Consider the following 25520-nt stretch of genomic DNA (forward strand, 5'->3'; position numbering starts at 1 on the left):
CCGCCGGTGGCTCCCAGGGACCTGGCTGGGGTCCATCACCTCTCTCAGGGCCTCTGGGCTTGGAAAGGGCACCAGAAAGGTGCCCAGGAAGGTAGGTGGCAGTGGTTGGGCTTGGCTGTGGCCGTGCAGGAGCAGGCACAGAGGGTGCTGCAGGGGGAGAGCCGCTGCCCCTGGCTGCTCTCAGCCCCGCGCAGGGAGGGACGGGGAAGAGCTTTCACCCCCAGCAAGGAGGCACCCCAGGGAACAGAGAGCCAGCCTCCCTCCAGCCTCAGGGCACCTGAACAGCAGGCATGGCTGGCAAGGGAGGAAGGTGATGGGGGCCTGGGGTGATGGGGTGGCAGCAGGTCTGTGCCCTCCCCACAGCTCATCCCCGCCGGGGACATCTCGGCTGGCTCGGGGCACAGGGGGCGACCCAGCGCCCATCAATCGATCTCCTGCTCCTTATCTGGGGAGGAAAGGAGGAGAGAGAATCAAAGCAAACAAGAAAGACTTCACACTGCAGGACAGCAAATGCACAGGGCCACAGGAGTCAGTCCCTTCAGGCTGCAGCAGCTCCAGGCTCCCCTGGCCCTGGGAGCCCCCCGGGTGGAGGCCGGAGCTGGCAGACGGAGCTGGGGGGTTTCCATCCCTCCCTCCACCCACCCCCACCCCGGCCAGAACACAGCCCCGGGGGCAGCAAGCCCCGGGAGGTGCTGCTAATCAAGCTCCTCTGGGTGGAGAAGCAAGCAGGGAGATGTGGCTGAGCAAAGAGGAGGGATGAGGAGCCACGGGGCTGGGGAGCGGAGCGCAGGCTGCGGCAGCATGGGAGGGGAGATAAGGGCAGGGAGGAGGGGAGGGGAGGGGGGGGAAGGAGGAAATTTGGACTCAGTTGATGCTTCAGGGAAGGTGTGAAGGGGAAGGCAGAGGCTTTATAAAGCTGGAGGGGGGGGAAAAGGGGGTGGCATGAGAGGAAAACCAGGAAGGGAGGGTGAAATCAGCAGGGATTCAGCAGCAGCAGGGGCCAAGGAAATAGATGAAAAGATTGAGATCTTGGGAGGAGGAGGAGGAGGCAGGGAGGAGAAAGGCTCACCAGGCAGGGCAAGGGTGATGGGCTGTCTCCCCACCCTCACTGGAAAGCATTTCCTCCTCATCTCCAGCCCCAGTCTCTCCTCTCCCAGCTCAAAGCCATTTCCCCCTCGTCCTGGCACCCCAAGCCCCTGCCAAAAGCCCCTCCCCAGCTCTCCTGCAGCCCCCTTCAGGTACTGGGGGGTTGGCAGCAATGAGCTGGGAGGCTGGGAGGAGATATCCCCAAAGGCAGGAGTAGGAACTGGGAGTCTGATTCTCAATGGAAGAAGGAGATTGAGAGACTTGGAAGGTGTCCAGAGAAGGGCAAGGAGGCTGGGGAGGGGTCTGGAGCACAGCCCTGGCAGGAGAGGCTGAGGGAGCTGGGCTTGCTTAGCCTGCAGAAGAGGAGGCTCAGGGGTGACCTTCTTGCTCTCTGCAACTCCCTGCAGGGAGGTTGGAGCCAGCTGGGGCTTGGGCTCTTCTGCCAGGCAGGCAAGCAGCCCCAGAACAAGAGGACACAGTCTGCAGCTGTGCCAGGGGAGGTTGAGGCTGGAGGGGAGGAGAAAGTTCTTCCCAGCAAGAGGAATTGGCCCTTGGGCTGTGCTGCCCAGGGAGGTGGTGGAGTCCCCATGGCTGGAGGTGTTGCAGAGGGGCTTGGATGTGGCCCTGGGAGCCAGGGTTGAGCTGTCAGGAGGTGCTGGGTGCCAGCTTGGGCTTGCTGAGCTCTGAGGCCTTTCCCAGCCTGACTGATTCCATGATTCTATGATTCATGCACTTCCACCAGAGAGAGCTGGGACTGGGCTGCTGCCTGAGGGCTCTGCATGGTGAGGATCAGCTTCACCTTTCCTGCAAGGCTGCCTGAGCCCTGGAGCAGGCTGCCCAGGAGAGGTTGTGGAGTCTCCTTCTCTGGAGAGGTTCCAACCCCCCCCTCCAGCCACTGTGATCCTGGGCAAGCTGCTGGGGGTGCCCTGCTTGAGCAGGGAGGTTGGCCTGGCTGACCCCCAGAGGTGCCTTCCAACCCACCCCACGCTGGGATCCTGGGTGCTTGGTCTAAGCAAACAGATGGCAGCACTCAAAGCTAAGCCAAGCTCCAGCCCAGCTGAGCTGGGAGGGGGTCAGGAGGGCTTCCTCTCAGCCCCAAGGTGCCCAAGGAAAGGCAAGAAGAGAAGCACCACCTCAGAGCCACCCCCCCCAGCTGCATCACTCTGCTGGCCAGAGGGAGCACAGCCCAAAGTGGAGTGGAAATGAGTGGTGGGAAAGAACTGAGCTGGGAGAATGTGATGGAAAAGTGGGGGAGGGGAAAGGGGGGGAAAAGAAAACCATGTCCAAAAGTGGAGGGAAGGAAACCCCAACAAAGCCTGGTGATGGATCAGGGAGGTGCAAGAGAGGCTTTGCAGCCAGACCTCAGCATGGATACATAGATGGAGAGAGTGGGGTGGGCTGGAAGGGACCCTCAAGACCACCCAGTTCCAGCCCCCCTGCCATGGGCAGGGACCCCCCCACCAGCCCAGCTTGCTCAGGGCCTCATCCAGCCTGGCCCTGAGCACCTCCAGGCAGGAGGCAGCCACAGCCTCCCTGGGCAGCCTGTGCCAGGCTCTCCCCACCCTCACTGGAAAGAATCTCTTCCTCAGCTCCAGCCCCAGTCTGCCCTCACAGGAGGTCAGGGGTTGGAAGGGACCCAAGGAGATCCTCCAGTCCAAACCCCCTGCCAGAGCAGGAGCAGAGGATCCAGCACAGGTCACACATCCAGATGGGCCTTGAAGGTCTCCAGAGAGGGAGACTCCACTGCCCCAGGGCTCTGTGAGCCTTCCAGGAAAGAAGGGTCGAGGTGGAACCTCCTATGCTGCAGCTCCTTGTCCCCTCCTCAAGCTTCACCTCCAGTGTGCTCCAGAAGCCTCCCTCCTGAAGGCAGCTTCTGGCCTCCACCACTGCCTGCCAGCCTCACTCACCATCCTTGCTCTCCAGGCTCTTCAGTGGCTGCAGGGCTGGGGAAAGCAAAACAGCTGCTGGTGAGAGCCCACCCTGTGGGATGGAGCTTGCTTCCCCAGAGCCAACCCCCCCCAAAAGCTCCACCACCCCAAACTCCCAGTCCCTGAGCTGGCTCCTGCACCAGCAACCCCTCTGATGGCAGCAGAGCACCACACCAGTGCTTTCTAGCAGGAGGCTGGGAGGCTTGCCAGGCAGCTGCCAGCCCGAGGGGTGCATTGAAGAGGGAGGGAGCAGGGCCAGGCAGAGCCCCAGGCATGCCAGGGGGCATCCCTGTGCAGGGACAGTTGGCACAAGCAGGCTCTGTGAGGTGCTCACACACAGAACCACTTGGGGTGGAAAGGAACCTTCAGGATCATCCAGTTGCAACCCACCCCTGCCCTGGGCAGGGAGCCCTCCCCCACCAGCCTCACCCAGCCTGGCCTGGGACACCTCCAGGGAGGAGGCATCCAAACCCTCCCTGGGGCAAGCATCCTGCACCCACCTGTCTTGGGCTCTTCCCCCTCCTCCTCCTGCTCCTCTGTCCCTGCAAAAGAGTGTGTGAAGCATCTGCCAGGCCCCAGAGCCCAGTGCCCACCCTGAAACCCACCCCCCCAGGGCAGCCAGCCTGCACAGGTTCACAGGATCACAGACCTGCCAGGGCTGGAAGGGACCTCAAGGCTCAGCCACTTCCAACCCCCCTGGCACTGGACATGGGCAGGGACACCTCACACCACAGCAGGCTGCTCACAGCCACATCCAGCCTGGCTGCAAACACCTCCAGGCAGGAGGCTTCCATGGCTGGGATGGAGGTTTGGGTTGGAAGGGACCTCAAAGCTCAGCCAGTTCCAAGCCCCTGCCATGGGCAGGGACCCCTCCCACCAGCCCAGCTTGCTCCAGGCCTCATCCAGCCTGGCCCTGAGCACCTCCAGGCAGGAGGCAGCCACAGCCTCCCTGGGCAGCCTGTGCCAGGCTCTCCCCAGCCTCACTGCCACGAGTTTCTTCCTCCTCTCCAGTCTCAGCCTCCCCTCCTCCAGCTCAAAGCCATTGTTCCTCATCCTGGCACTCCCAGCCCTTGTCACAAGTCCCTGCCCAGCTCTCCTGGAGCCCCTTCAGCTACTGGCAGGCTGCTCTGAGGTCTCCCTGGAGCCTTCTCTTCTCCAGGCTGAACAGCCCCAGCTCTCTCAGCCCCTTGGACCACCTCGGAGCCACCACATTAGCCCTGGGGCCTGCTTGGGACGAGCCACTGCTGGTGCTCAGGGAGGAGACAAGTGGCTCCCAGCTGCAGCCAGCAGGCCACAGGGAGGTATTTGCCTCCCTCAGCATGAGGCTGTGCCAGGGTGGCACATCCCCTGCCAGCAGAGCAGCCCCAGGCAGAGCAGCCCCAGGCAGGGCTGCGTGCCAGGCGGCGCCGCCGCTCGCCTCCCTATTTATAGCCCGGCCACCATCTGCAGTGGCACTCAGGGAAGGGCTCAGCAGGGGGCACCACAGACTGCCCCCTCCCCAGGACACACCAGGGGCACCAGGAGATGAGCATCCCCCTTGTGTTCCCCCCCCTGCAGCACCCACCAGGCTGCCACTCTGCCTTTGGGACCTTCCCCCCCCCCAGGCTCTTCCCGGCCAGGAAGAGCAGCAAGGGGAGAAAAGGAAGGCAGAACTCACTGCCCCTGGCCCCTGGGGACTGCCAGGCTGCTGGGCAGAGCTCTCTGGCTCCCCAGGAGCCCCAGCTGAAGGTCATCTCAGAGGGTGTGCAGCCATCAGTGCACAACACCACGGGTTGGCAGCTGCCTCCTGATGCTCAGGGCCTGAGCTCAGCTGGCCTGGGGCCACAGCTGAGCTTCACAGTGCTGCAAATCCCCAGCATGAGCAGAAAATGCTCTGAGAGAAGGGGGAGGGGGAGTAAAAAACCCCACCCAAAGATACCTTTTGCTCCTAGGTATACAGCTGGGAAACCACCATTCCACCCTGGCATCTGCTGGGGCAAATCCTCTTCCCCCTCCCTCCACTGCCAGCCAGCCAGGCTTTGTCATGGACAGAGAGAGAGGAGGAGGAGGAGAGAAGCAGCAGCCCCAGGGAAGGAGGCTGCAGGTCCTGGCAGGGGCAAAAAAAAAGCTTCAGCAGAGCCAAGGCAGCAGGAGAAAACAAGCAGGGATGTGGGGAAGAGCAAAGCTGCTGCTGCTGCAGCCATCTGCAGAGCTCAGCAGCTCTCTTACAGCCACAATCCCCACCCCCAGCCCTTGCTTGTGGGCAAGTGACTCTCCAGAGTCATCACCACCAAAGACCAACTCCTGCAGGCAGCAGCAAGCCAGGGCAGGAAGCAGCTCCCCTCCTGTTCTCTCCACAGGGCAAAGCTCTTGGCAGCTTTCCACGGTGCCAAGGGCTGGGGGCAGCTCCCTGGAGGAGAGCAGAGCAAGCCCAGAGTCATTGTGGCTGGGAAAGGCCTTCAGGATGCTCAAGTCCCAACCGTTCTCTCCCTCTGCCAAGGCTGCTGCTGCTGCACCATGGCCCTCAGCACCACAGCTCTGCCTCAGGGAAAGGCTGCCAGGGATTCAGCCATGGCCCTGGGCAGCCTGTGCCAGGGTTTGAGAATCCTTCCAGTCAGGAAGTTTCTTCCAGTGTCCAATTTATACCTCTCCTGGGGCAGCCTAAGGCCATTTCCTCTTGTCCTGCCACTTGGGGCTCTCTCCTTATGTTCAGATGGAGCCTCCTGGGCTCCACTTTGTGCCCCTTGGCCCTTTGACTGGCCACCACTGACAAGAGCCTGGCCCCAGCCTCTTGACCCTCACTCTTCAGCTCTTGCTGAGCATTGCTCAGCTCCCCTCTGGGGCTGCTCTGCTCCAGGCTCTCAGCCCCAGGGCTCTCAGCCTGTGCTGCTCCCAGAGCTGCTCCAGGCCCCTCAGCAGCTGTGGAGCCTCCCCTGGACTCTCTCCAGCAGCTCTCTTGATCTGGGGAGCCCAGAGCTGGACACAGGACTCCAGATGTAGCCTTAGTGGAGGGGCAAGAGAACCTCCTTCAACCTGCTGGCCACACTCTTCTTCATGCACCCCAGGAGACCATGGGGCTTCATGGCCATGAGGGCAGCTGGCTGGCTGAAGGGGAACCTGTTATCCACAGCACCCCCAGGTCCTTCTCTGGGGAGCTGCTCTCCAGCAGGTCACCTCTCACCTGTCCTGCTGCAGGGGGTTATTCCTCCCCAAACCAGAAGTGGGGAGACTGAGATTGGCTGTGAGGAAAAGTTGATCCCCAGGAGGGTGGTGAGAGCCTGGCACAGGCTGCCCAGGGAGGTGGTGGAAGCCTCCTGCCTGGAGGTGTTTGCAGCCAGGCTGGAGGTGGCTGTGAGCAACCTGCTGTGGTGTGAGGTGTCCCTGCCCATGGCAGGGGGGTTGGAGCTGGCTGAGCCCTGAGCTCCCTTCCAGCCCTGACAATTCCAGGATTCTATGGTTCCAGGTACTACTCTTCCCTACTCTTGCCCTTGTTGAGCTTCCTGAGGCTCCTCTCCACCCAACCCTGCAGCCTGGGCAGGCAGCACAGCCTGGCAGGGGGTCAGCCACTCCTCCCCTTTTGGTAGCATCAGCAAACTGGCTGAGGGTTCACTCAATCCTTCATCCAGGTGTGGCTGCTGCTGCTGATGTTGAACAAGACTGGACCCAGGGCTGGAGAACACCAGGGTTCAGAAGGGCCTGGAGCACTGCCTGGGGAGGAGAGGCTGAGAGCCCTGGGGGTGCTTAGTCTGGAGAGGAGAAGGCTGAGAGGGGATGTAACCAATGTCTATCAATAGCTGAGGGCTGGGGGTCAGGAAGCAGGGCACAGGCTCTGCTCAGCTGCCCCCTGGGATAGGCCAAGGGGCAATGGATGGAAACTGCAGCACAGGAGGTTCCACCTCAGCAGGAGGAGGAACTTCTGCACTGTGAGGTCCCAGAGCCCTGGAGCAGGCTGCCCAGAGAGGTTGTGGAGTCTCCTGCTCTGGAGCCTTCCCAGCCCTGTCTGGCTATGTTCCTGTGTGCCCTGAGCTGGATCCTCAGCTCCTGCTCTGGCAAGGTGGGGGTTGGACTGGGAGATCCCCTTGGGTCCCTCCCAACCCCTAACACCCCTGTGAGCCCCAGGAGCTCCAAGCCTCCACCTCCACCCTGCACCGCTGACCACAACCCTCGGAGCTCTGTCCTTCAGAGGGTCCCCTCAGCTGCCAGCCAGCCCCCCCTGCTGCCTTCCCGGGGGGGCAGCCAGCCCTTACCTGCGTTGTGCTCCTCCTGCTCGGCGCTCTGGCGGATTTTCTTCAGGCAGATGTGGAGCAGCAGCAGCAGCAGCAGCAGCACGCAGAGCCCCAGCGCCAGCGACACCCACAGCGCCGCCGCGGGGAAGGCCAGGTGCTGGCCTGGCAGGGGCAGGAGAGAGGGGCACCACCACCATCAGCACCGCCACAGGCACCCTGCTGACTGCCTGGGGGCTGTGGGGCAGCCTGGGGATGGAGTCTGCCTGGGCTCCAGCAAGGCCTTGCACACCGTCCCCCACAGCAAGCTCCTGGGCAAGCTGTCAGCCCCTGGCTGGGACAGCAGCTCTCTGAGCTGGGTGAGGAACTGGCTGGAGGCTGAGCCCAGAGAGTGGTGGTGAATGGTGCCACAGCCAGCTGGCAGCCAGGCACCAGTGGTGTGCCCCAGGGAGCAGTGCTGGGCCCCAGCCTGCTCAATATCTTGATTGATGATCTGGAGGAGGGGATGGAGTCCAGCAGCAGGAGAGGTGCAGCTGACAGCAAGCTGGGGGCAGGAGTTGAGCTGTCAGAGGGCAGCAGAGCTCTGCAGAGGGACCTTGCCAGGCTGCACAGATGGGCAGAGGCCAAGGGCAGGAGATTGAACACAGCCAAGTGCCAGGGGCTGCACTTTGGCCACAGCCACCCCAGGCAGTGCTGCAGGCTGGGGACAGAGTGGCTGAGAGCTGCCACAGCCTCCCTGGGCAGCCTGTGCCAGAGTCTCCCCACCCTCAATGGGAACTTTGTTAACCTTCAAACAACTGCACTAAGAAATTCAAACAGCAGCTGAGCAGCTCAAGAGAAGCATTGGATGATGCTGCACTCACTCCCTGTCCCCTCTCCTCTCATGCCACAGGGCCAGAAAGGATGAAGACCCAGGGTCTGGATGGCCTGGCAGGAACCCCCAGGGCTTTGGGGGTCATCTGGAGTGCCAGGAATCCAATCTTCCCTCAGGATATTGCTCCTCCTTCAAGCAAATCCTTGCTCCAAGGGCTGCTCCACCCCAAGGCCAGCCCCTGGCAAAGCCACCCCTCTGGCCCCAGGCTGCAGCAGCCACCCCACAAAGTGCTTCATCCAGCCAGGAAAGTTCATGCTCCACCAGGGACCCACTTTCCCAAGCCATCAAGTGCCATACCAAGGGTAATTAAGTGCTAATTAACGCTAATGGGGAGCGCAGAAGGTTGTAAAGAGCTCCAGGAAGGCAGCAAGAGAAGCTTGGAGGGAAGCACTGAGGCTGAACAGGCTCCACAAGCTCCTCAGGCCTGGAATCTTAAAGGAGGATGAAAAACCCTAACAGAGCATCCCATTCCAGCCTGGAATCTGGAGGAGAGGAGAGGAGAGGAGAGTAGAATAGAATCAACCAGGCTGGAAAAGACCTCAGAGCTCATCCAGTCCAACCTCTCCCCCAGCACCATCTGATCAACTCAACCATGGCTCCAAGGGCCTCATCCAGGCTCTTCCTAAACACCTCCAGCCATGGGGACTCCACCACCTCCCTGGGCAGCACAGCCCAAGGGCCAATTCCTCTTGCTGGCAAGAACTTTCTCCTCCCTTCCAGCCTCAACCTCCCCTGGCACAGCTGCAGACTGTGTCCTCTTGTTCTGGGGCTGCTTGCCTGCCTGGCAGAAGAGCCCAAGCCCCAGCTGGCTCCAAGCTCCCTGCAGGGAGTTGCAGAGAGCAAGAAGGTCTCCCCTGAGCCTCCTCTCCTGCAGGCTAAGCAAGCCCAGCTCCCTCAGCCTCTCCTGCCAGGGCTGTGCTCCAGACCCCTCCCCAGCCTCCTTGCCCTTCTCTGGACACCTTCAAGTCTCTCAATGGCCTTCTGAAACTGAGGAGCCCAGAGCTGGACACAGGGCTCCAGGGGTGGCCTAAGCAGTGCTGAGCCCAGGGCACAATGACCTCCCTGCTGCTGCTGGCCACACTCTGCCTGCTGCAGGCCAGGATGCCCTTGGCCCCCTGGGCACACTGCTGGCTCCTCTTCAGCTGCTCTCCACCCCTCCCCCCAGCTCCTTCTCTGCCTGGCTGCTCTCAGCCACTCTGTCCCCAGCCTGCAGCACTGCCTGGGGTTGCTGTGGCCAAGGTGCAGCCCCTGGCACTTGGCTGTGTTCCATCTCCTGCCCTTGGCCTCTGCCCATCTGTGCAGCCTGGCAAGGTCCCTCTGCAGAGCTCTGCTGCCCTCTGACAGCTCAACTCCTGCCCCCAGCTTGCTGTCAGCTGCACCTCTCCTGCTGCTGGACTCCATCCCCTCCTCCAGATCATCAATCAAGATACTGAGCAGGCTGGGGCCCAGCACTGCTCCCTGGGGCACACCACTGGTGCCTGGCTGCCAGCTGGCTGTGGCACCATTCACCACCACTCCCTGGGCTCAGCCTCCAGCCGAGGATGAAGAACCCCAATGAAGAGCATCCCATGGCCATGAGCTAAGGAGAAGACAACTGCTGTGCCCTGGGCTGGCTTCCTGGGGGCTGATTAAACAGGGATGGGGCCAGCAGCAAGCCTGGAGACTCAGCACTAGCCACTGCTGGGGATGTCGGTGTGGGGTGACAGGAGAGGGCAGCACAGCCTAAAGCCACCAGTGTCGGTCCACAGGGAGAGGGGCAGAGCAGAGCCTCTGGGTAGCAACCCCTAGGGTGGCTTTGGGCCACAGCAGGCATCCCAGGGTCCCCATGGTCACCTTCATTCAGATGGGTCCCATCCCCTTCTCCCCCCATGCTCAGCCCTCACCGGCTCACCTGTGATGGTGACGGAAGCTCTGGCCTCCTGCTGCAGCACCGGGTTGTGCACCAAGCAGGAGTAGGTGCTGCCAGGCTCCACCAGCACCTGGAGGACGCTGTTGACATCAAAGAGACCTTCCTGGTTGGCCACCTGGGAGGTGGTGATGTTGGCTGTGATGTTGCTGCCCTGGCTGTCCTGCCAGAGGACGCTGGCCTCGGGGTAGCCGCGGGACGCGTAGCAGCTCACCGCCGCCAGGTCGCCGGCCTTCAGGTCCTGGTGCGGCTCCAGGCTCACGACGGGCTTGGAGTAGGGAGCTGCGAGGCAGAGCACACTTGGTGGCACACAGTGAGGAAGAGCAAAGGAGGAGGACCTGGAGCAACCCAGGGAGGCAGGGCAAGCCCCAGGACAGATTCTTCCAGCTGATCAGAGTAGCTGAAGCCTTATGGCCAGACACAGAGAGCTTTGGGGCTGCTGAGGGTGGAAGGGAGGAGGCTGAGGGGAGACCTCACTGTGTCCACAGCTACCTGAGAGGAGGTTGTGGGGAGCCTGGGGCTGGTAATTGGGGTGGGATGGGATGGGGTGGGATGGGATGGGATGGGATGGGATGGGATGGGATGGGATGGGATGGGATGGGATGGGATGGGGTGGGATGGGGTGGGATGGGATGGGGTGGGATGGGATGGGGTGGGGTGGGATGGGATGGGATGGGATGGGATGGGATGGGATGGGGTGGGGTGGGGTGGGGTGGGGTGGGGTGGGGTGGGGTGGGGTGGGGTGGGGTGGGATGGGGTGGGATGGGGTGGGATGGGATGGGATGGGGTGGGGTGGGATGGGATGGGATGGGGTGGGGTGGGGTGGGGTGGGGTGGGGTGGGGTGGGGTTAACCAGGTTAAGACCTTTGAGATCATCAAGTCCAACCTATCACCCAGCACCATCTGATCAACTCAACCATGGCACCAAGCACCCCATCCAGGCTCTTCCCAAACACCTCCAGCCATGGGGACTCCACCACCTCCCTGGGCAGCACAGCACAAGGGCCAATTCCTCTGGCTGGCAAGAACTTTCTCCTCCCCTCCAGCCTCAACCTCCCCTGGCACAGCTGCAGGCTGTGTCCTCTTGTTCTGGGGCTGCTTGCCTGCCTGGCAGAAGAGCCCAACCCCCAGCTGGCTCCAACCTCCCTGCAGGGAGTTGCAGAGGGCAAGAAGGTCTCCCCTGAGCCTCCTCTTCTGCAGGCTAAGCAAGCCCAGCTCCCTCAGCCTCTCCTGCCAGGGCTGTGCTCCAGACCCCTCCCCAGCCTCCTTGCCCTTCTCTGGACACCTTCAAGTCTCTCAATGGCCTTCTGAACCTGAGGAGCCCAGAGCTGGCCACAGGACTCTAGGGGTGACCTAAGCAGTGCTGAACCCAGGGCACAACGACCTCCCTGCTCCTGCTGGCCACACTCTGCCTGCTGCAGGCCAGGACGCCAACCTCCAGGCCTCAACCTCCCCTGGCACAGCTGCGGACTGTGTCCTCTTGTTCTGGGGCTGCTTGCCTGCCTGGGAGCAGAGCCCAACCCCTAGCTGGCTCCAAGCTCCCTGCAGGGAGCTGCGGAGAGCAAGAAGGTCTCCCCTGAGCCTCCTCTTCTCCGTGGGGAGACCCAGGTGCCCCCCAGGAGCTGCCCCCCCCGGGAGCTGCCCCCCCGGGGGCCGCCCCCTCACCTGCCACCTGCAGGGTGACGGCGGCGCTGCGGTGCTCGCGCACGCGCACGAAGCAGGTGAAGCTGCCCTCGTCGGCGATGGCCACGCGGCGCAGCAGCAGGGAGACGTCGCCCTGCGCCAGCCGGTCGTAGAAGAGCGCCGTGCGGTTGGCGTAGGCCCCGCTCTGGTCCTCCAGCCGGTCCCGGCCGCCCGAGAAGCTGTGCACCGAGCGCTGGGTGTCCGTCAGGTGCCAGATGAGGGTCAGGTCGGCCAGGCTGAAGTCGGCGTCGGGGGAGAAGGAGCAGCGCAGGGTGGCGTCGCGGCCGAACAGCCCCACCACGGGCTCCTCCGGCACCCGGATCTCCAGGGCACCTGCGGCAGGGTGGCAAGGGCAAGGCTGGGGAGGCCTGGGGCACCGCCTCCCGAGCTGCGCCCGGGAGCGCGGGCTCGCGGGAGGGACCTCCGGGGATCGTCGAGCTCAAGAGGGGCTTGGAGGCGGCACTCGGTGCCACGGGCTGCCCATGGGGGCTGCGGTGACAGCTTGGGCTGGATGAGCTTTGAGGTCTCGTCCAACCTTGGTGATGCTGTGAGACTGCGCGAGTCCAACCCCCCCTGCCAGAGCAGGGCCACAGAACCCAGCTCAGGGCACACAGGAACACAGCCAGATGGGGCTGGGAAGGCTCCAGAGCAGGAGACTCCACAACCTCTCTGGGCAGCCTGCTCCAGGGCTCTGGGACCTCACAGTGCAGAAGTTCCTCCTCCTGGTGAGCTGGAACCTCCTGTGCTGCAGTTTGTATCCATTGCCCCTTGGCCTATCCCAGGGGGCAGCTGAGCAGAGCCTGTGCCCTACCTCCTGACCCCCAGCCCTCAGCTATTGATAGCCATTGATCAGATCCCTCTCAGCCTTCTCCTCTCCAGGCTAACCACCCCCAGGGCTCTCAGCCTCTCCTCCCCAGGCAGTGCTGCAGTCCCTTCAGCATCCTCACAGCCCTCCCCTGGACTCTCTCCAGCAGATCCCTGTCCCTCCTGAGCTGGGCAGCCCAGGGCTGGATGCAATATTCCAGGGGAGGTCTCAGCAGGGCAGAGCAGAGGGGGAGGAGAACCTCCCTGGCCCTGCTGGCCACACTCCTCTGGATGCAGCCCAGGATCCCCTTGGCCTTCTTGGCCCCCAGGGCTCATTGCTGCCCCATGCAGAGCTTGCTGCCCCCCTGCACTCCCAGCTCCTTCTCCTTGGGGCTGCTCCCCAGCAGCTCCCCTCCCAGCCTGTGCTGCTGCAGTAAGGGATGCCCAAGGAGGGGGCTGTGGGCAGGCAGCATCTCCAGACCCCCCCCCCCAGAACCAACCCCCAGCCACACCTGCCCTGCTGGCAGTGACACTGTCCCCCCTCCAGTGCAAAACCAGGGGGCACTGCTGCCTTCTGCTGCCAGCTGTGGCCAGGGGCACCCAACCTTGCACCTCCCAGGGCCAGGCAGCTTCATTCCTCTCCACCAGGAGAGAAGGTCAGGGGATGAGGACAGTGATGTCAACAGACCAAGGGCCTGTGTGCCCCCCTCCCCAGGACAAGCCAGCTCTGGGCAGCAGCAGGACCGGGCTGGTAGGCACTAGATGGCACCAGTGCTTCAGTGTGATGCCAACCAGCGTGCCACTGCACACAGCAGCTTCACCCCGGTGCCAGGGCATGATGCCAGGGGGGCTGCCAGCTCTGCCAGGGCTGCCAGACTCTCTGTGCTCACAGCTGCTCCTGGGGGGCTCGCTGGCAGCGAGCACTGCTGCCCCTCAGAGCAGAGCCAGGGCACCAGCAGGGCTTCCTTCAGCTCCACCCCCAGCCCCAAAAGAGGGAGGAACAGAGGAAAGGCCTCCCCTCACTCAAGGCTTTGGCTGCTCTCCTGATGCCTGCCCTGCTGCAGGGCAGAGGTGGTCCCCACTGCAAGTATCTCCCAGGGGATGAGGCCAGCACGGAGACATCAGAACCAGAGAGGTGTTTAGGCTGGAAAAGACCTTGCAGATCATGGAGTCCAACCAGTCTCTGACTCTGCCAAGGCTGGTGCCAAACCATGGCCCTCAGCACCACAACTCTGCCTCTTGGAACCACCTCCTGGGATGGGGATTCAACCATCACCCTGGGCACCCTGTGCCAGGCTTTCAGAACCCTTCCAGTGAAGAAGCTTCTCCTAACAGCCAACCTAAACCCCGCCTGGTGCAACTTGAGGCCACTGCCTCTTGTTCCTTGGCAGAAGAGTCCAACACACACCTGGCTCCAAACTCCTTTCAGGAGGAGGTCTCCCCTCAGCCTCCTTTCCTCCAGGCAGAGCAACCCCAGCTCCCTCAGCTGCTCCTCACCAACCCTGCTCTCCAGACCCTTCTTTGTTGCCTTTCTCTGGACCTCCTCCAGCACCTCAAAGCCCTTCTCAGAGCGAGGGGCCCAAAACTGAGCCCAGTGGTGGAGGTGTGGCCTCACCAGTGCTGAGCACAGGGAGACAATCACTGCCCTGGGCACACTACTGCTGCTCCAAGCCTGGATGCTGTGAGCCTTCTTGGGCACCTGGGCACAGCCTGGCTCATGTTCATCCAGCTGCATAGAATCATAGCAATCAATAAGGTTGGGAAAGAGCTCAGAGCTCAGCAAGCCCAAGCTGTCCCCCAGCACCTCCTGACAGCTCAACCATGGCTCCATGGGCCACATCCAAGTCCCTCTGCAACACCTCCAGCCATGGGGACTCCACCAGCTCCCTGGGCAGCACAGCCCAAGGGCCAATTCCTCTGGCTGGCAACAACTTTCTCCTCCCCTCCAGCCTCAACCTCCCCTGGCACAGCTGCAGACTGTGTCCTCTTGTTCTGGGGCTGCTTGCCTGCCTGGCAGCAGAGCCCAAGCCCCAGCTGGCTCCAAGCTCCCTGCAGGGAGTTGCAGAGAGCAAGGAGGTCACCCCTGAGCCTCCTCTCCTGCAGGCTAAGCAAGCCCAGCTCCCTCAGCCTCCCCTGCCAGGGCTGTGCTCCAGACCCCTCCCCAGCCTCCTTGCCCTTCTCTGGACACCTTCAAGTCTCTCAATGGCCTTCTTAAATTGACCACCTCCAGGGCTTCCTCTGCTGGGCAGCTTCCAGCCTCTCTTCCCCAAGCCTGGAGCATTCATGAGGTGGTTGTGACCACTACACTTTAAGCAAGTGCTCAAACAAGGAGGAGCTGCAGGAAGGAGCCAGAGTGGAGGAGACTTGCCAGGAGCTGCAGACAGGCAGACAGGCAGGAGAAGAGCTCTTAGGCAGCCTGCCTGGCTCCTGGCAGGCTTGAGGGCATCACCTCTCTCTCCAGCTAATAATAAATGGGAACAGTCCCCAGCCTGGCCAGAACTGCTGCTGAGCTTCCCAAAAAGGATCCAGTCCTGACAGCTCTCCCAGGGTGAGGTGCTGCAGTCTGGGGGTGTAGGAACCACAGCACAGGGGGACAGAGCCAAGCAAGGCCAAGTGCCAGGGGCTGCACCTTGGCCACAGCAACCCCAGGCAGTGCTGCAGGCTGGGGACAGAGTGGCTGAGAGCAGCCAGGCAGAGAGGGAGCTGGGGGGAGGGGTGGAGAGCAGCTGAAGAGGAGGCAGCAGTGTGCCCAGGGGGCCAAGAAGGCCAAGGGCATCCTGGCCTGCAGCAGGCAGAGTGTGGCCAGCAGCAGCAGGGAGGTCATTGTGCCCTGGGCTCAGCACTGCTCAGGCCAGCCCTGGAGTCCTGTGTCCAGCTCTGGGCCCCTCAGTTTCAGAAGGCCATTGAGAGACTTGAAGGTGTCCAGAGAAGGGCAAGGAGGCTGGGGAGGGGTCTGGAGCACAGCCCTGGCAGGAGAGGCTGAGGGAGCTGGGCTTGCTTAGCCTGCAGGAGAGGAGGCTCAGGGGAGACCTTCTTGCTCTCTGCAACTCCCTGCAGGGAGGTTGGAGCCAGCTGGGGCTTGGGCTCTGCTGCCAGGCAGGCAAGCAGCCCCAGAACAAGAGGACACAGTCTGCAGCTGTGCCAGGGGAGGTTGAGGCTGGAGGGGAGGAGAAAGTTCTTGCCAGCAAGAGGAATTGGCCCTTGGGCTGTGCTGCCCAGGGAGGTGGTGGAGTCCCCATGGCTGGAGGTGTTGCAGAGGGGCTTGGATGTGGCCCTTGGAGCCATGGTTGAGCTGTCAGGAGGTGCTGGGTGCCAGCTTGGCCTTGCTGAGCTCTGAGCTCTTTCCCAACCTGGCTGATTGTATGATTCTATGATAAGTTGGAGACCTGCAGGATTTGTCCTCCCAGGGCTGTGCCATGCCAGCTGTGGCAGGCAGGAGGTGGTGTCCCCTCCCATGAAGGTGGCCCACATGGCACAGAAGCCACCACACCTACCCAGGCATGGAATGGGTTGGAAGGGACCTGAAAGCTCATCCAGTTCCAGCCCCCTGCCATGGGCAGGGACACCTCCCACCAGCCCAGCTTGCTCAAGGCCTCATCCAGCCTGGCCTTCAACACCTCCAGGCAGGGGACATCCACAGCCTCCCTGGGCAGCCTGTGCCAGGCTCTCCCCACCCTAACTGCCAAGAATATCTTCCTCATCTCCAGTCTCAGTCTCCCCTTCTCCAGCTCAAAGCCATTGTTCCTCATCCTGGCACTCCCAGCCCTTGTCACAAGTCCCTGCCCAGCTCTCCTGGAGCCCCTTCAGCTACTGGAAGGTTGCTCTGAGGTCTCCCTGGAGCCTTCTCTTCTCCAGGCTGAACATCCCACTGGGTGGGATGCCTTGAGCAGCTTCAGGCCCAGGAGAAACAGCAGGAAGTGTGATTCCTTCCTCTCTGTGGGGATGAATGTGGCCTTCAGGACATCTCCTCTGGGGGAGCTGACAGGCAGAGCTTGCCAAGCCCAACCCCCACCCAGCTCTGCTCACCTGCCAGGCTGAGCAGCAGCGCTCCCAGGGCAAGCAGGGGGCTGAGCATCCTTGATGTGGGCAAGGCCTGGGGAAGGAGGCAGAAGGAAGCACTGCCCTGGGTGTCCTCAGGAGGAGTCTTCTGTCTTGCAGCAAGTGCTGGGGGAAAAAATGGAAGAAAACCCTCAGCCAGTGCTGGGAAGGAGGGGCAGAGAGGAGGGAGGGCAGGGGACCAGCATTTCCCCCCCTCCCAGGCACCAGGGGCAGCCACCCTGCTGCAAAATGCAGACACTGATGGACACAGAGGCAGCTCTCCTGCTGGAGGCTCTGCCTGCTGCCTGGGGAAGCCCACGTGAGCCTCTTCCCTCCTCACTTCTCCTCCTCCTCCTCCCCTTTTGCTGCTCTCTTGCCCAGCTTTTCCCTGCAGTCTTGGGCTGTTACATCCCCGTCCCCCTGCAGGAGGAGGTGTCCAAACCGGCTGAAGAAAGCCAAACAGAAGTGGTTTGCAGATCCCCAGCCCCACCAGCAGCCCCGGGGCTGGGAGGTTCATCCCTGCTAGCAGCAGGAAAGCCTCCAGTATGAGGTTGCCACCCTCCCCCCCCCCCCCCCCAAAAAAAAAGCAATGGGACTAAAAGCAGAGACTCCTGGAGCTGGATGGGAGGGGGGAGGGCACTGCTGGCCACCCTGGCTCCCTTCCTGAGCATCCTGAGAGCTTGCCAGGCCCCTCGTGACCTGCCTTCCTCCCGCGGAGCTGAAACCAGCCCCAGGCAGCACAGCTCCAGCCCTGTGCCCCAGCCCTGTCCCAGCACCTCCCAGAGCCTCGCTGCTCCACCCAGAGCCTTCGGGGAGCATGGAGTCACAGAGCTGTCAGGGCTGGAAGGGAGCTCAAGGCTCAGCCAGTCCCAACCCCCCTGCCATGGGCAGGGACACCTCACCCTGCAGACTCCAACCCACCAGCAGAGTGCTGCCAGCCCATCCCTGAGGTGTCACAGGAAGGGGATCCCCACGTCCCCCAACCCTCCTCCCCACTCTGCAGCTCTGGAGCCTTTTGCTGTGCCTGCCACAGCTGCCCCAGCCCCGAGGTGGAAGGCCAAGGGTGGGCTCTGCCCTCTCCCTGAGCTCTCAGGGAATCACAGAGCTGGCAGGGTTGGAAGGGAGCTCAAGGCTCAGCCAGCTCCAAGCCCCCTGCCGTGGCAGGGACACCTCACACTGCAGCAGGCTGCTCAGGGCCATGCAGCACAGCAGCAGCATTTCCTTATTGGCAATAAATTGGGTGTCACAGCAGGGCCATTGGCTCCAGCAGGACCACAGGCACCTTCCTCCTGAAACCCCCTTGAAGAGGGGAAAAGGCAGCCCCAAAGCTCTGCTCAGCTCCCGCGGGGGGGGGAAACTGAGGCACGGCTCTGCCCCGAGAGCTCTGCGAGGACTTCCTCTCTCCTGCCAACCCTCTCCCAAGGATCCTTTGGGGAAAACAAACGACCCAGCTTCCTTTTTTTCCCTTAAACCACATCCCAAACTCCTGCCTCTTCCCAGGTAAGCCCCCTGCCAAAGCCTGGGCAGCCAGGAGAGGAAGGAGCTGTGGTGGGAGAGGGTCACCGGGGCAGCACTCAGCTGCCCGGGCAAGGGAGCCTGTGACTCATCTCCCTCACGCTGGCCCTTGGGAGCTCTTTCCTTTTGCTGCAGCTGCTGACAGAGCTACAGCCCTGGAGGCCTCATGAGCAGAGTGCTGCCAGCCCATCCCTGAGGTGTCACAGGAAGGGGATCCCCACGTCCCCCAACCCTCCTCCCCACTCCGCAGCTCTGGAGCCTTTCGCTGTGCCTTGCCACAGCTGCCCCAGCCCCGAGGTGGAAGGCCAAGGGTGGGTTCTGCCCTCTCCCTGAGCTCTCAGAGAGTCTCAGAGCTGTCAGGGTTGCAAAAGGCCTCCAAGACCAGCAGGTCTGTTAACCCACCACCACTACAGCCAGCAAACCACGGCCCCAGGTGCCACGGCCACATTTTGCTTGAACCCCTCCAGGGCTGGGGACTCCACCAGCTCCCTGGGCAGCCTCTGCCAGTCCCTGACCCCTCCTGCAGCAAAGAAATCTCTCCTGTCTCCAACCTAACCCTCCCCTGGCACGGCTCCAGGCTGTTTTCTCGCAGGCTGGGCTGCAACGAACCCCACAACCACATCCCTTTGGAAGAGGCACAGCCAGCCGGGGTGGCTGCAGCCTCCTGAGGCCCCAGGAGCAAGGAAACCCCCTCCCGCGGTGGGACCATCCCCCCACCCGCTGCCCATTCCCTATCGCACACCGCTCAGCCAGCAGGCTGCCTGCTGACAACACCCAGATCCTCAGCTGCCAAACTAACCCCCCCATCCCCCCCTAGGATGGGGTGGGGGTGTCAACAAAACCTCTGCTGCTCCAGGGACAAGTCCTCACCCCTCAGCCTGAGGCAGTGCCAGCTTTGAGGGGTGCCTGTGCTGACCCCCCCCCAGCTCTGCTCCAAATTAACCCCCCATAAGATGGGGTGGAGGTGTCAACAAAACCCCTGCTGCTCCAGGGACAAGTCCTCACCCCCCAGCCTGAGTCAGTCTAAGTTTCTGGGGGGTGCCTGTGCTGAGCCCCCTGCTCTGCTCCAAACTATCCCCCCCCTAAGATGGGGTGGGGGTGTCAACAAAACCCCTGCTGCTCCAGGGACAAGTCCTCACCCCCCAGCCTGAGTCAGTCTAAGTTTCTGGGGGGTGCCTGTGCTGACCCCCCCCAGCTCTGCTCCAAATTAACCCCCCATAAGATGGGGTGGAGGTGTCAACAAAACCCCTGCTGCTCCAGGGACAAGTCCTCACCCCCCAGCCTGAGTCAGTCTAAGTTTCTGGGGGGTGCCTGTGCTGAGCCCCCTGCTCTGCTCTGCTCCTCTCCTGCCGGAGGTTTGTGCCAACGAAGAGCCCAGCTCTGCTCCAGACTATTTTTAGCCCCCACTTAACTTCTTGGTGCACAGCAGAAGGTCCCCGGTGGCAAGAGAGGACCCTGGTGGGGGGGACATGAGCTGCAAAAGGAGATGGGGTGCAAGCCCCAAATCTCAGGTAGGGGATTTGGGGGGGCAACAACGATACTTGACGGTGGAAAGGAAAGGGTTGGGTCATCCTTGTGCTCATCCTGAGGGAAAGGGGCACAACTGCTGCCTCTTGGAGCTGGGGCTCGTCCCACGCGTGGGGCTGGGGTCTAGCTCCATCCATTAAACCGGATGGCTCCCGGCGGCGGTGCTGCTTCCCCCGAATCCAAACGGGACCCGGCGGGGACACCGCCTTGCCCCCCCCCGGGAATCCCCGCAGGAAGAGAAGGGGACCCCCGACTCCCCCTGCCCCAGCCCTTCCCGGGTAGCGGCTGCTCCACGGCAGGGCTCGGGGTTGGGGCTGGGGGGACGGAGGGAAGCAGCCTCATTCATTTCGCCCTCCCGGAACAACGCCCGGGCTGCCGGAGCCGTCCCGTGGGAAGGCAAACGGCGGCGGCGGCGGCTCCTCCCCACGGGCTGCCTCCCACCGAGCCGCCCCCGCTCCCCGCCACGTCCCCAGCGCCCGGCCGGGCCGGGCCGGGCCGAGCCGAGCCCAACGCGGCCGAGCCCAACCGAAACGCGGTCACTCACCGGGAAGGCGGCGCGGAACGGACCGGCCGGTCCCGGGGCGGCGGCCCCGGCCCCGATTGGCTGTGACCGCTTCCTGCCGGGGTCCCGCCGGCGGCGGAGGGAGGAGGAGCAGGAGCAGAAGCAGGCGGAGGAGGAGCCGGGGCTGAGCCGGGGTCGGGCGGGGTGGCAGCAGGCAGTGGGGTGCATGGAGTTAGGGGACTGGGGAGCGTGGAGCCAGGGACTTGGGGCACACAGAGCTGGGGGATTGGGGTGCGTGGAGCCAGGGACTTGGGGCACACAGAGCTGGGGGATTGGGGTGCGTGGAGCCAGGGACTTGGGGCACACAGAGCTGGGGGATTGGGGTGCGTGGAGCCAGGGACTTGGGGCACACAGAGCTGGGGGATTGGGGTGCGTGGAGCCAGGGACTTGGGGCACACAGAGATGGGGGATTGGGGAGCGTGGAGCCAGGGACTTGGGGCACACAGAGCTGGGGGATTGGGGAGCGTGGAGCCAGGGACTTGGGGCACACAGAGCTGGGGGGCTGGGGAGCATGGAGCCAGGGACTTGGGGCACACAGAGCTGGGGGACTGGGGTGCATGGAGCCAGGGACTTGGGGCACACAGGATTGGGGGATTGGGGTGCGTGGAGCCAGGGACTAGGGGCACACAGAGCTGGGGGATTGGGGTGCATGGAGCCAGGGACTTGGGGCACACAGAGCTGGGGGATTGGGGTGCATGGAGCCAGGGACTTGGGGCACACAGAGCTGGGGGATTGGGGTGCGTGGAGCCAGGGACTTGGGGCACACAGAGCTGGGGGACTGGGGAGCGTGGAGCCAGGGACTTGGGGCACACAGAGCTGGGGGATTGGGGAGCGTGGAGCCAGGGACTTGGGGCACACAGAGCTGGGGGGCTGGGGAGCGTGGAGCCAGGGACTTGGGGCACACAGAGCTGGGGGATTGGGGAGCGTGGAGCCAGGGACTTGGGGCACACAGAGCTGGGGGACTGGGGTGCATGGAGCCAGGGACTTGGGGCACACAGAGCTGGGGGACTGGGGAGCGTGGAGCCAGGGACTTGGGGCACACAGAGCTGGGGGATTGGGGTGCGTGGAGCCAGGGACTTGGGGCACACAGAGCTGGGGGATTGGGGTGCGTGGAGCCAGGGACTTGGGGCACACAGGATTGGGGGATTGGGGTGCGTGGAGCCAGGGACTTGGGGCACACAGAGCTGGGGGATTGGGGTGCATGGAGCCAGGGACTTGGGGCACACAGAGCTGGGGGATTGGGGTGCATGGAGCCAGGGACTTGGGGCACACAGAGCTGGGGGATTGGGGTGCGTGGAGCCAGGGACTTGGGGCACACAGAGCTGGGGGATTGGGGTGCGTGGAGCCAGGGACTTGGGGCACACAGAGCTGGGGGATTGGGGTGCGTGGAGCCAGGGACTTGGGGCACACAGAGCTGGGGGATTGGGGAGCGTGGAGCCAGGGACTTGGGGCACACAGAGCTGGGGGACTGGGGAGCGTGGAGCCAGGGACTTGGGGCACACAGAGCTGGGGGACTGGGGTGCATGGAGCCAGGGACTTGGGGCACACAGAGCTGGGGGATTGGGGAGCGTGGAGCCAGGGACTTGGGGCACACAGAGCTGGGGGACTGGGGAGCGTGGAGCCAGGGACTTGGGGCACACAGAGCTGGGGGGCTGGGGTGCGTGGAGCCAGGGACTTGGGGCACACAGAGCTGGGGGACTGGGGTGCGTGGAGCCTGGGACTTGGGGCACACAGAGCTGGGGGATTGGGGTGCGTGGAGCCAGGGACTTGGGGCACACAGAGCTGGGGGATTGGGGTGCGTGGAGCCAGGGACTTGGGGCACACAGAGCTGGGGACTGGGGTGCATGGAGCCAGGGATTTGGGGCACACAGAGCTGGGGGACTGGGGAGTGTGAAGCCAGGGACTTGGGGCACACAGGATTGGGGGATTGGGGTGCATGGAGCCAGGGACTTGGGGCACACAGAGCTGGGGGATTGGGGTGCATGGAGCCAGGGACTTGGGGCACACAGAGCTGGGGGACTGGGGAGCATGGAGCTGAGCAGTTGGGGAGAGAGGAGTCAGGGTGACTGAGATGCACAAAGAGTTGGGGAGCACCAGACCAGGGGGACTGGGCTACACAGGGTCTGCAGTGCAGGGAGCTGGGTGGCTGCGGAACAGCAAACCAGGGGTTGGGGTGCACAGAGCCAGAAGATTAGAGTGCATGGAACTGGGGAGTTGGGGAACACCTAGTCAGAGAAGTGGGGTGCACAGAGCTGGGGATTTGGGGTGTTTGGAGCTGGGTTCTTGGGGAGCACCAGGCCAGGGGGTTGGGTTGCACAGAGCTGTGAGATTGGGGTGCATGGGGCTGGGGAGGTGAGGAGCATCATGTCAAGGGATTTGGGTTCATGGAGCCAAGGATTTGGGGTGCATGGAGCTGGGACTTTGGAGTGCACAGAGCCGGGTGGGTGGGAAGCACAGAGCTGGGGAGTTGGGGAGCACTGAGCCAAGAGATTGGGCTGCATGGAGTCAGGGGTTGGGGAGCACCGAGATAGGGATTGGGGTGCACAGGGCTGAAGGATTGGGGCACACACTGAGCCCTGGCACCGGGGTGCATGGGGCCAGGGGACCAAGGTGCACTGAGCCAGGAGATGTTGGGGTGCACAGCATGAAGCACTCGGAGGTGCAAACACACAGACCCAGGGGACTGGGGTGCATAAAAGCAGGGAATTTGGAGGCCTCAGAGCAGGGAGGTTGGGTGCACAAACCCTTGGGATTGGAGCACTCAGACCTGGGGGCCTTGGGGTGCACAGAGCTGGGGCTCTGGAGCCTTCAGATCCAGAGGTCTGGAGCTGACAGAGCTGGGTTGTGGCAAGGCAAGAGGGCTGAGCCATCTTCTCCCGGGAGAACAAAAGGCAGCTGGAATGGCCCTGCGGAGATGGGGGGAAAGAGATCCAGCTAATGATTTACCCACACCAGCTGCCTGGAGGTTCTCAGCGACCCCACGGTGTGCTCGGTGGAAAAGGCTGTTGAGGGGCAAGAGGGGGACCCCAGAAAGCTGGGAACCGCGGTGCTGGAAGGGGAGACCCACGCTGGTTCCCCGTTAAGCAGAGGTCAGACCTCGGCCAGGCGAGGCAGCCTCCCTCCCGCAGCGACCACCCGCAGGGCCCAGGGCTTGGCTGGGAACCCCGCTCCTGCCTGCTGCACTTGGGGTGCTGTAGGCCAGCCGGGCTCCGGGGGGATGCCACCAGCACCCCCACAGCCCTGCGGGTGGCTTTGAGCCGGGGCTGGGCCCCCAGAGCTGAGCTTCCTCCTGCGCTCCCGCACACAAAGTCTCCTTTCATAGCGCCGCGGGCGGGCGGCAGCCCAGCGCCGCTCCCCGGCACGCACCGAGGGATGCTGCAGGGCCAGGGAAAGGATCACAGCAGGAAAACGGGGCGGGGAGTGGGGGGGAGAGGAGGAGGAAGAGCTGGGAAGGAGATGAGCAAGGCTGATTTCTCAGCGGGGCACACACACATCCCCCAGATGTTTCCCCAAAGGAAGCAGCTGCTTGGGTTTAACCTGGGTTTCATAGGAGTCCCCTTGGCACCACCAGCTCTGGCCACGTCCCTCAGGCTCTGGTGGCTGCTGGTGGCTGCAGTCTGTGCCCCAGAGCCAGGTGCCTTGTGTGGGAGGTTTGGTCTTTCATTGCTTGAGGAGCAAAGGAAGCTCCTCACCCTTTTGATTACAGTGGAGCGCTGGAACAGCCAAACCTGGAGTGCTCACAACTGAAAGGCAAACAAAAATAACCCCCAACAGGCTATGTTTGAAACCATTGGATTTCCTTCCCACCCCCAGACAAAGGATTTTGTGGTGACAGAGCTGCCTATCATCACAGGATATCAGAATCACAGAACTGTCAGGGCTGGAAGGGAGCTCAGGGCTCAGGCAGTCCCAACCCCCTGCCATGGCCAGGGACACCTCACACCACAGCAGGTTGCTCACAGCCACCTCCAGCCTGGCTGCAAACACCTCCAGGCAGGAGGCTTCCACCACCTCCCTGGGCAGCCTGTGCCAGGCTCTCACCATCCTCCTGGGCAACAACTTCTTCCTCACAGCCAATCTCAATCTTCTCACTTCTAGTTTTGCTCCATCCCCCCCCAGTCCTATCACTCCCCGACACCCTCCAAAGTCCCTCCCCAGCTTTCTTGCAGCCCCCTGCAGATCCTGGAAGGCCACCAGAAGGTCTCCTGGGAGCCTTCTCCTCTCCAGCCTGCACAACCCCAACTCCCTCAGGCTGTGCTCACAGCAGAGCAGCTCCAGCCCTCTGCTCCTCCTCCTGGCCCTGCTCTGGACACCTTCCAGCCCCTCCAGAGCCTTCCTGGCACAGAGGCTCCAGAGCTGGCCCCAGAGCTCCAGCTGTGGTCTCAGCAGAGTGGAGCAGAGGGGCAGAATCCCCTCCCTGCCCTGCTGGCCACACTTCTCTTGCTGCAGCCCAGGCTCTGCTTGGCTCTCTGGGCTGCAAGTGCTCCCTGCTGGCTCCTGCTGAGCTTCTCCTCCCCCAGCACCCCTAAGCCCTTTTCTCCAGGGCTCCTCTCCAGCCAGTCCCTGCCCAGCCTATAGCAGTGCCTGGGATTGCCCTGCCCCAGCTGCAGGACCTTGCCCTTGGTCTTTTTGAGCCTCATGAAGTTGTCCTGGGCTCAGCTCTGCAGCCTGTCCAGGTCCCTCTGGATGGATCCTTCCCTCCAGCTGCCTGCTGCCCCACACAGCTTGGTGCCATCAGCAAACCTGCTGTCCATGACACCAACAAAGATGCTGAACAAGCCTGGTCCCAGGACTGATCCCTGAGGGACTCCACTTGCCCCTGGCCTCCACCTGGACATGGACCATTGACAGCCACCCCCTGGGTGTGGCCATCAAGCCAGTTCTGTACCCACTGAATGTCCATCCATCAAAGCCACACTGTACAGCCAGCACTACCCACAGCAGGCTGGGCACAGGAAGAGAAATACTCTTGATTTGCAAGGCACATCTATGACCTCAGCACAGGGCTCCTGGTTTAGTCACAGGCTTTTGAAGTATATTGGCTTCATCTTTTCTCCTTCCTGCTGCTCTCACTTGTGCTGCCTAGGTGAAGATCAATAAGGTTCAACAGGACCAAGGGTCCTGCAGCTGGCTCAGGGCAATCCCAGGCACTGCTGTAGGCTGGGCAGGGACTGGCTGGAGAGCAGCCCTGGAGAAAAGGCCTTGGGGGTGCTGGGGGAGGAGAAGCTCAGCAGGAGCCAGCAGGGAGCACTTGCAGCCCAGAGAGCCAAGCAGAGCCTGGGCTGCAGCAAGAGAAGTGTGGCCAGCAGGGCAGGGAGGGGATTCTGCCCCTCTGCTCCACTCTGCTGAGAACACAGCTGGAGCTCTGGGGCCAGCTCTGGAGCCTCTGTGCCAG

At 62.9% G+C, this 25520-nt stretch overlaps 1 protein-coding gene across 1 annotated transcript; it reads right to left on the reverse strand.

The window, feature by feature from the left end:
- Positions 1–422: 422 nt before the first annotated feature.
- On the reverse strand, positions 423–20198 carry CD276 (CD276 molecule). The gene is made up of 8 exons (XM_054168796.1): positions 20108–20198; positions 16510–16647; positions 11662–12012; positions 9982–10278; positions 7241–7381; positions 3515–3556; positions 2994–3029; positions 423–445 (listed from the first exon to the last, which is right to left on the reverse strand). The coding sequence occupies exons 2-8, from the start codon at positions 16556–16558 to the stop codon at positions 423–425; spliced, it is 939 nt and encodes a 312-aa protein (XP_054024771.1). The 5' UTR covers positions 16559–16647; positions 20108–20198.
- Between the last annotated feature and the right edge of the window lie 5322 nt (positions 20199–25520).

The sequence above is a fragment of the Dryobates pubescens genome, chromosome 17 (genome assembly GCF_014839835.1).
Source record: "Dryobates pubescens isolate bDryPub1 chromosome 17, bDryPub1.pri, whole genome shotgun sequence".
Classification (NCBI taxonomy): domain Eukaryota; kingdom Metazoa; phylum Chordata; class Aves; order Piciformes; family Picidae; genus Dryobates; species Dryobates pubescens.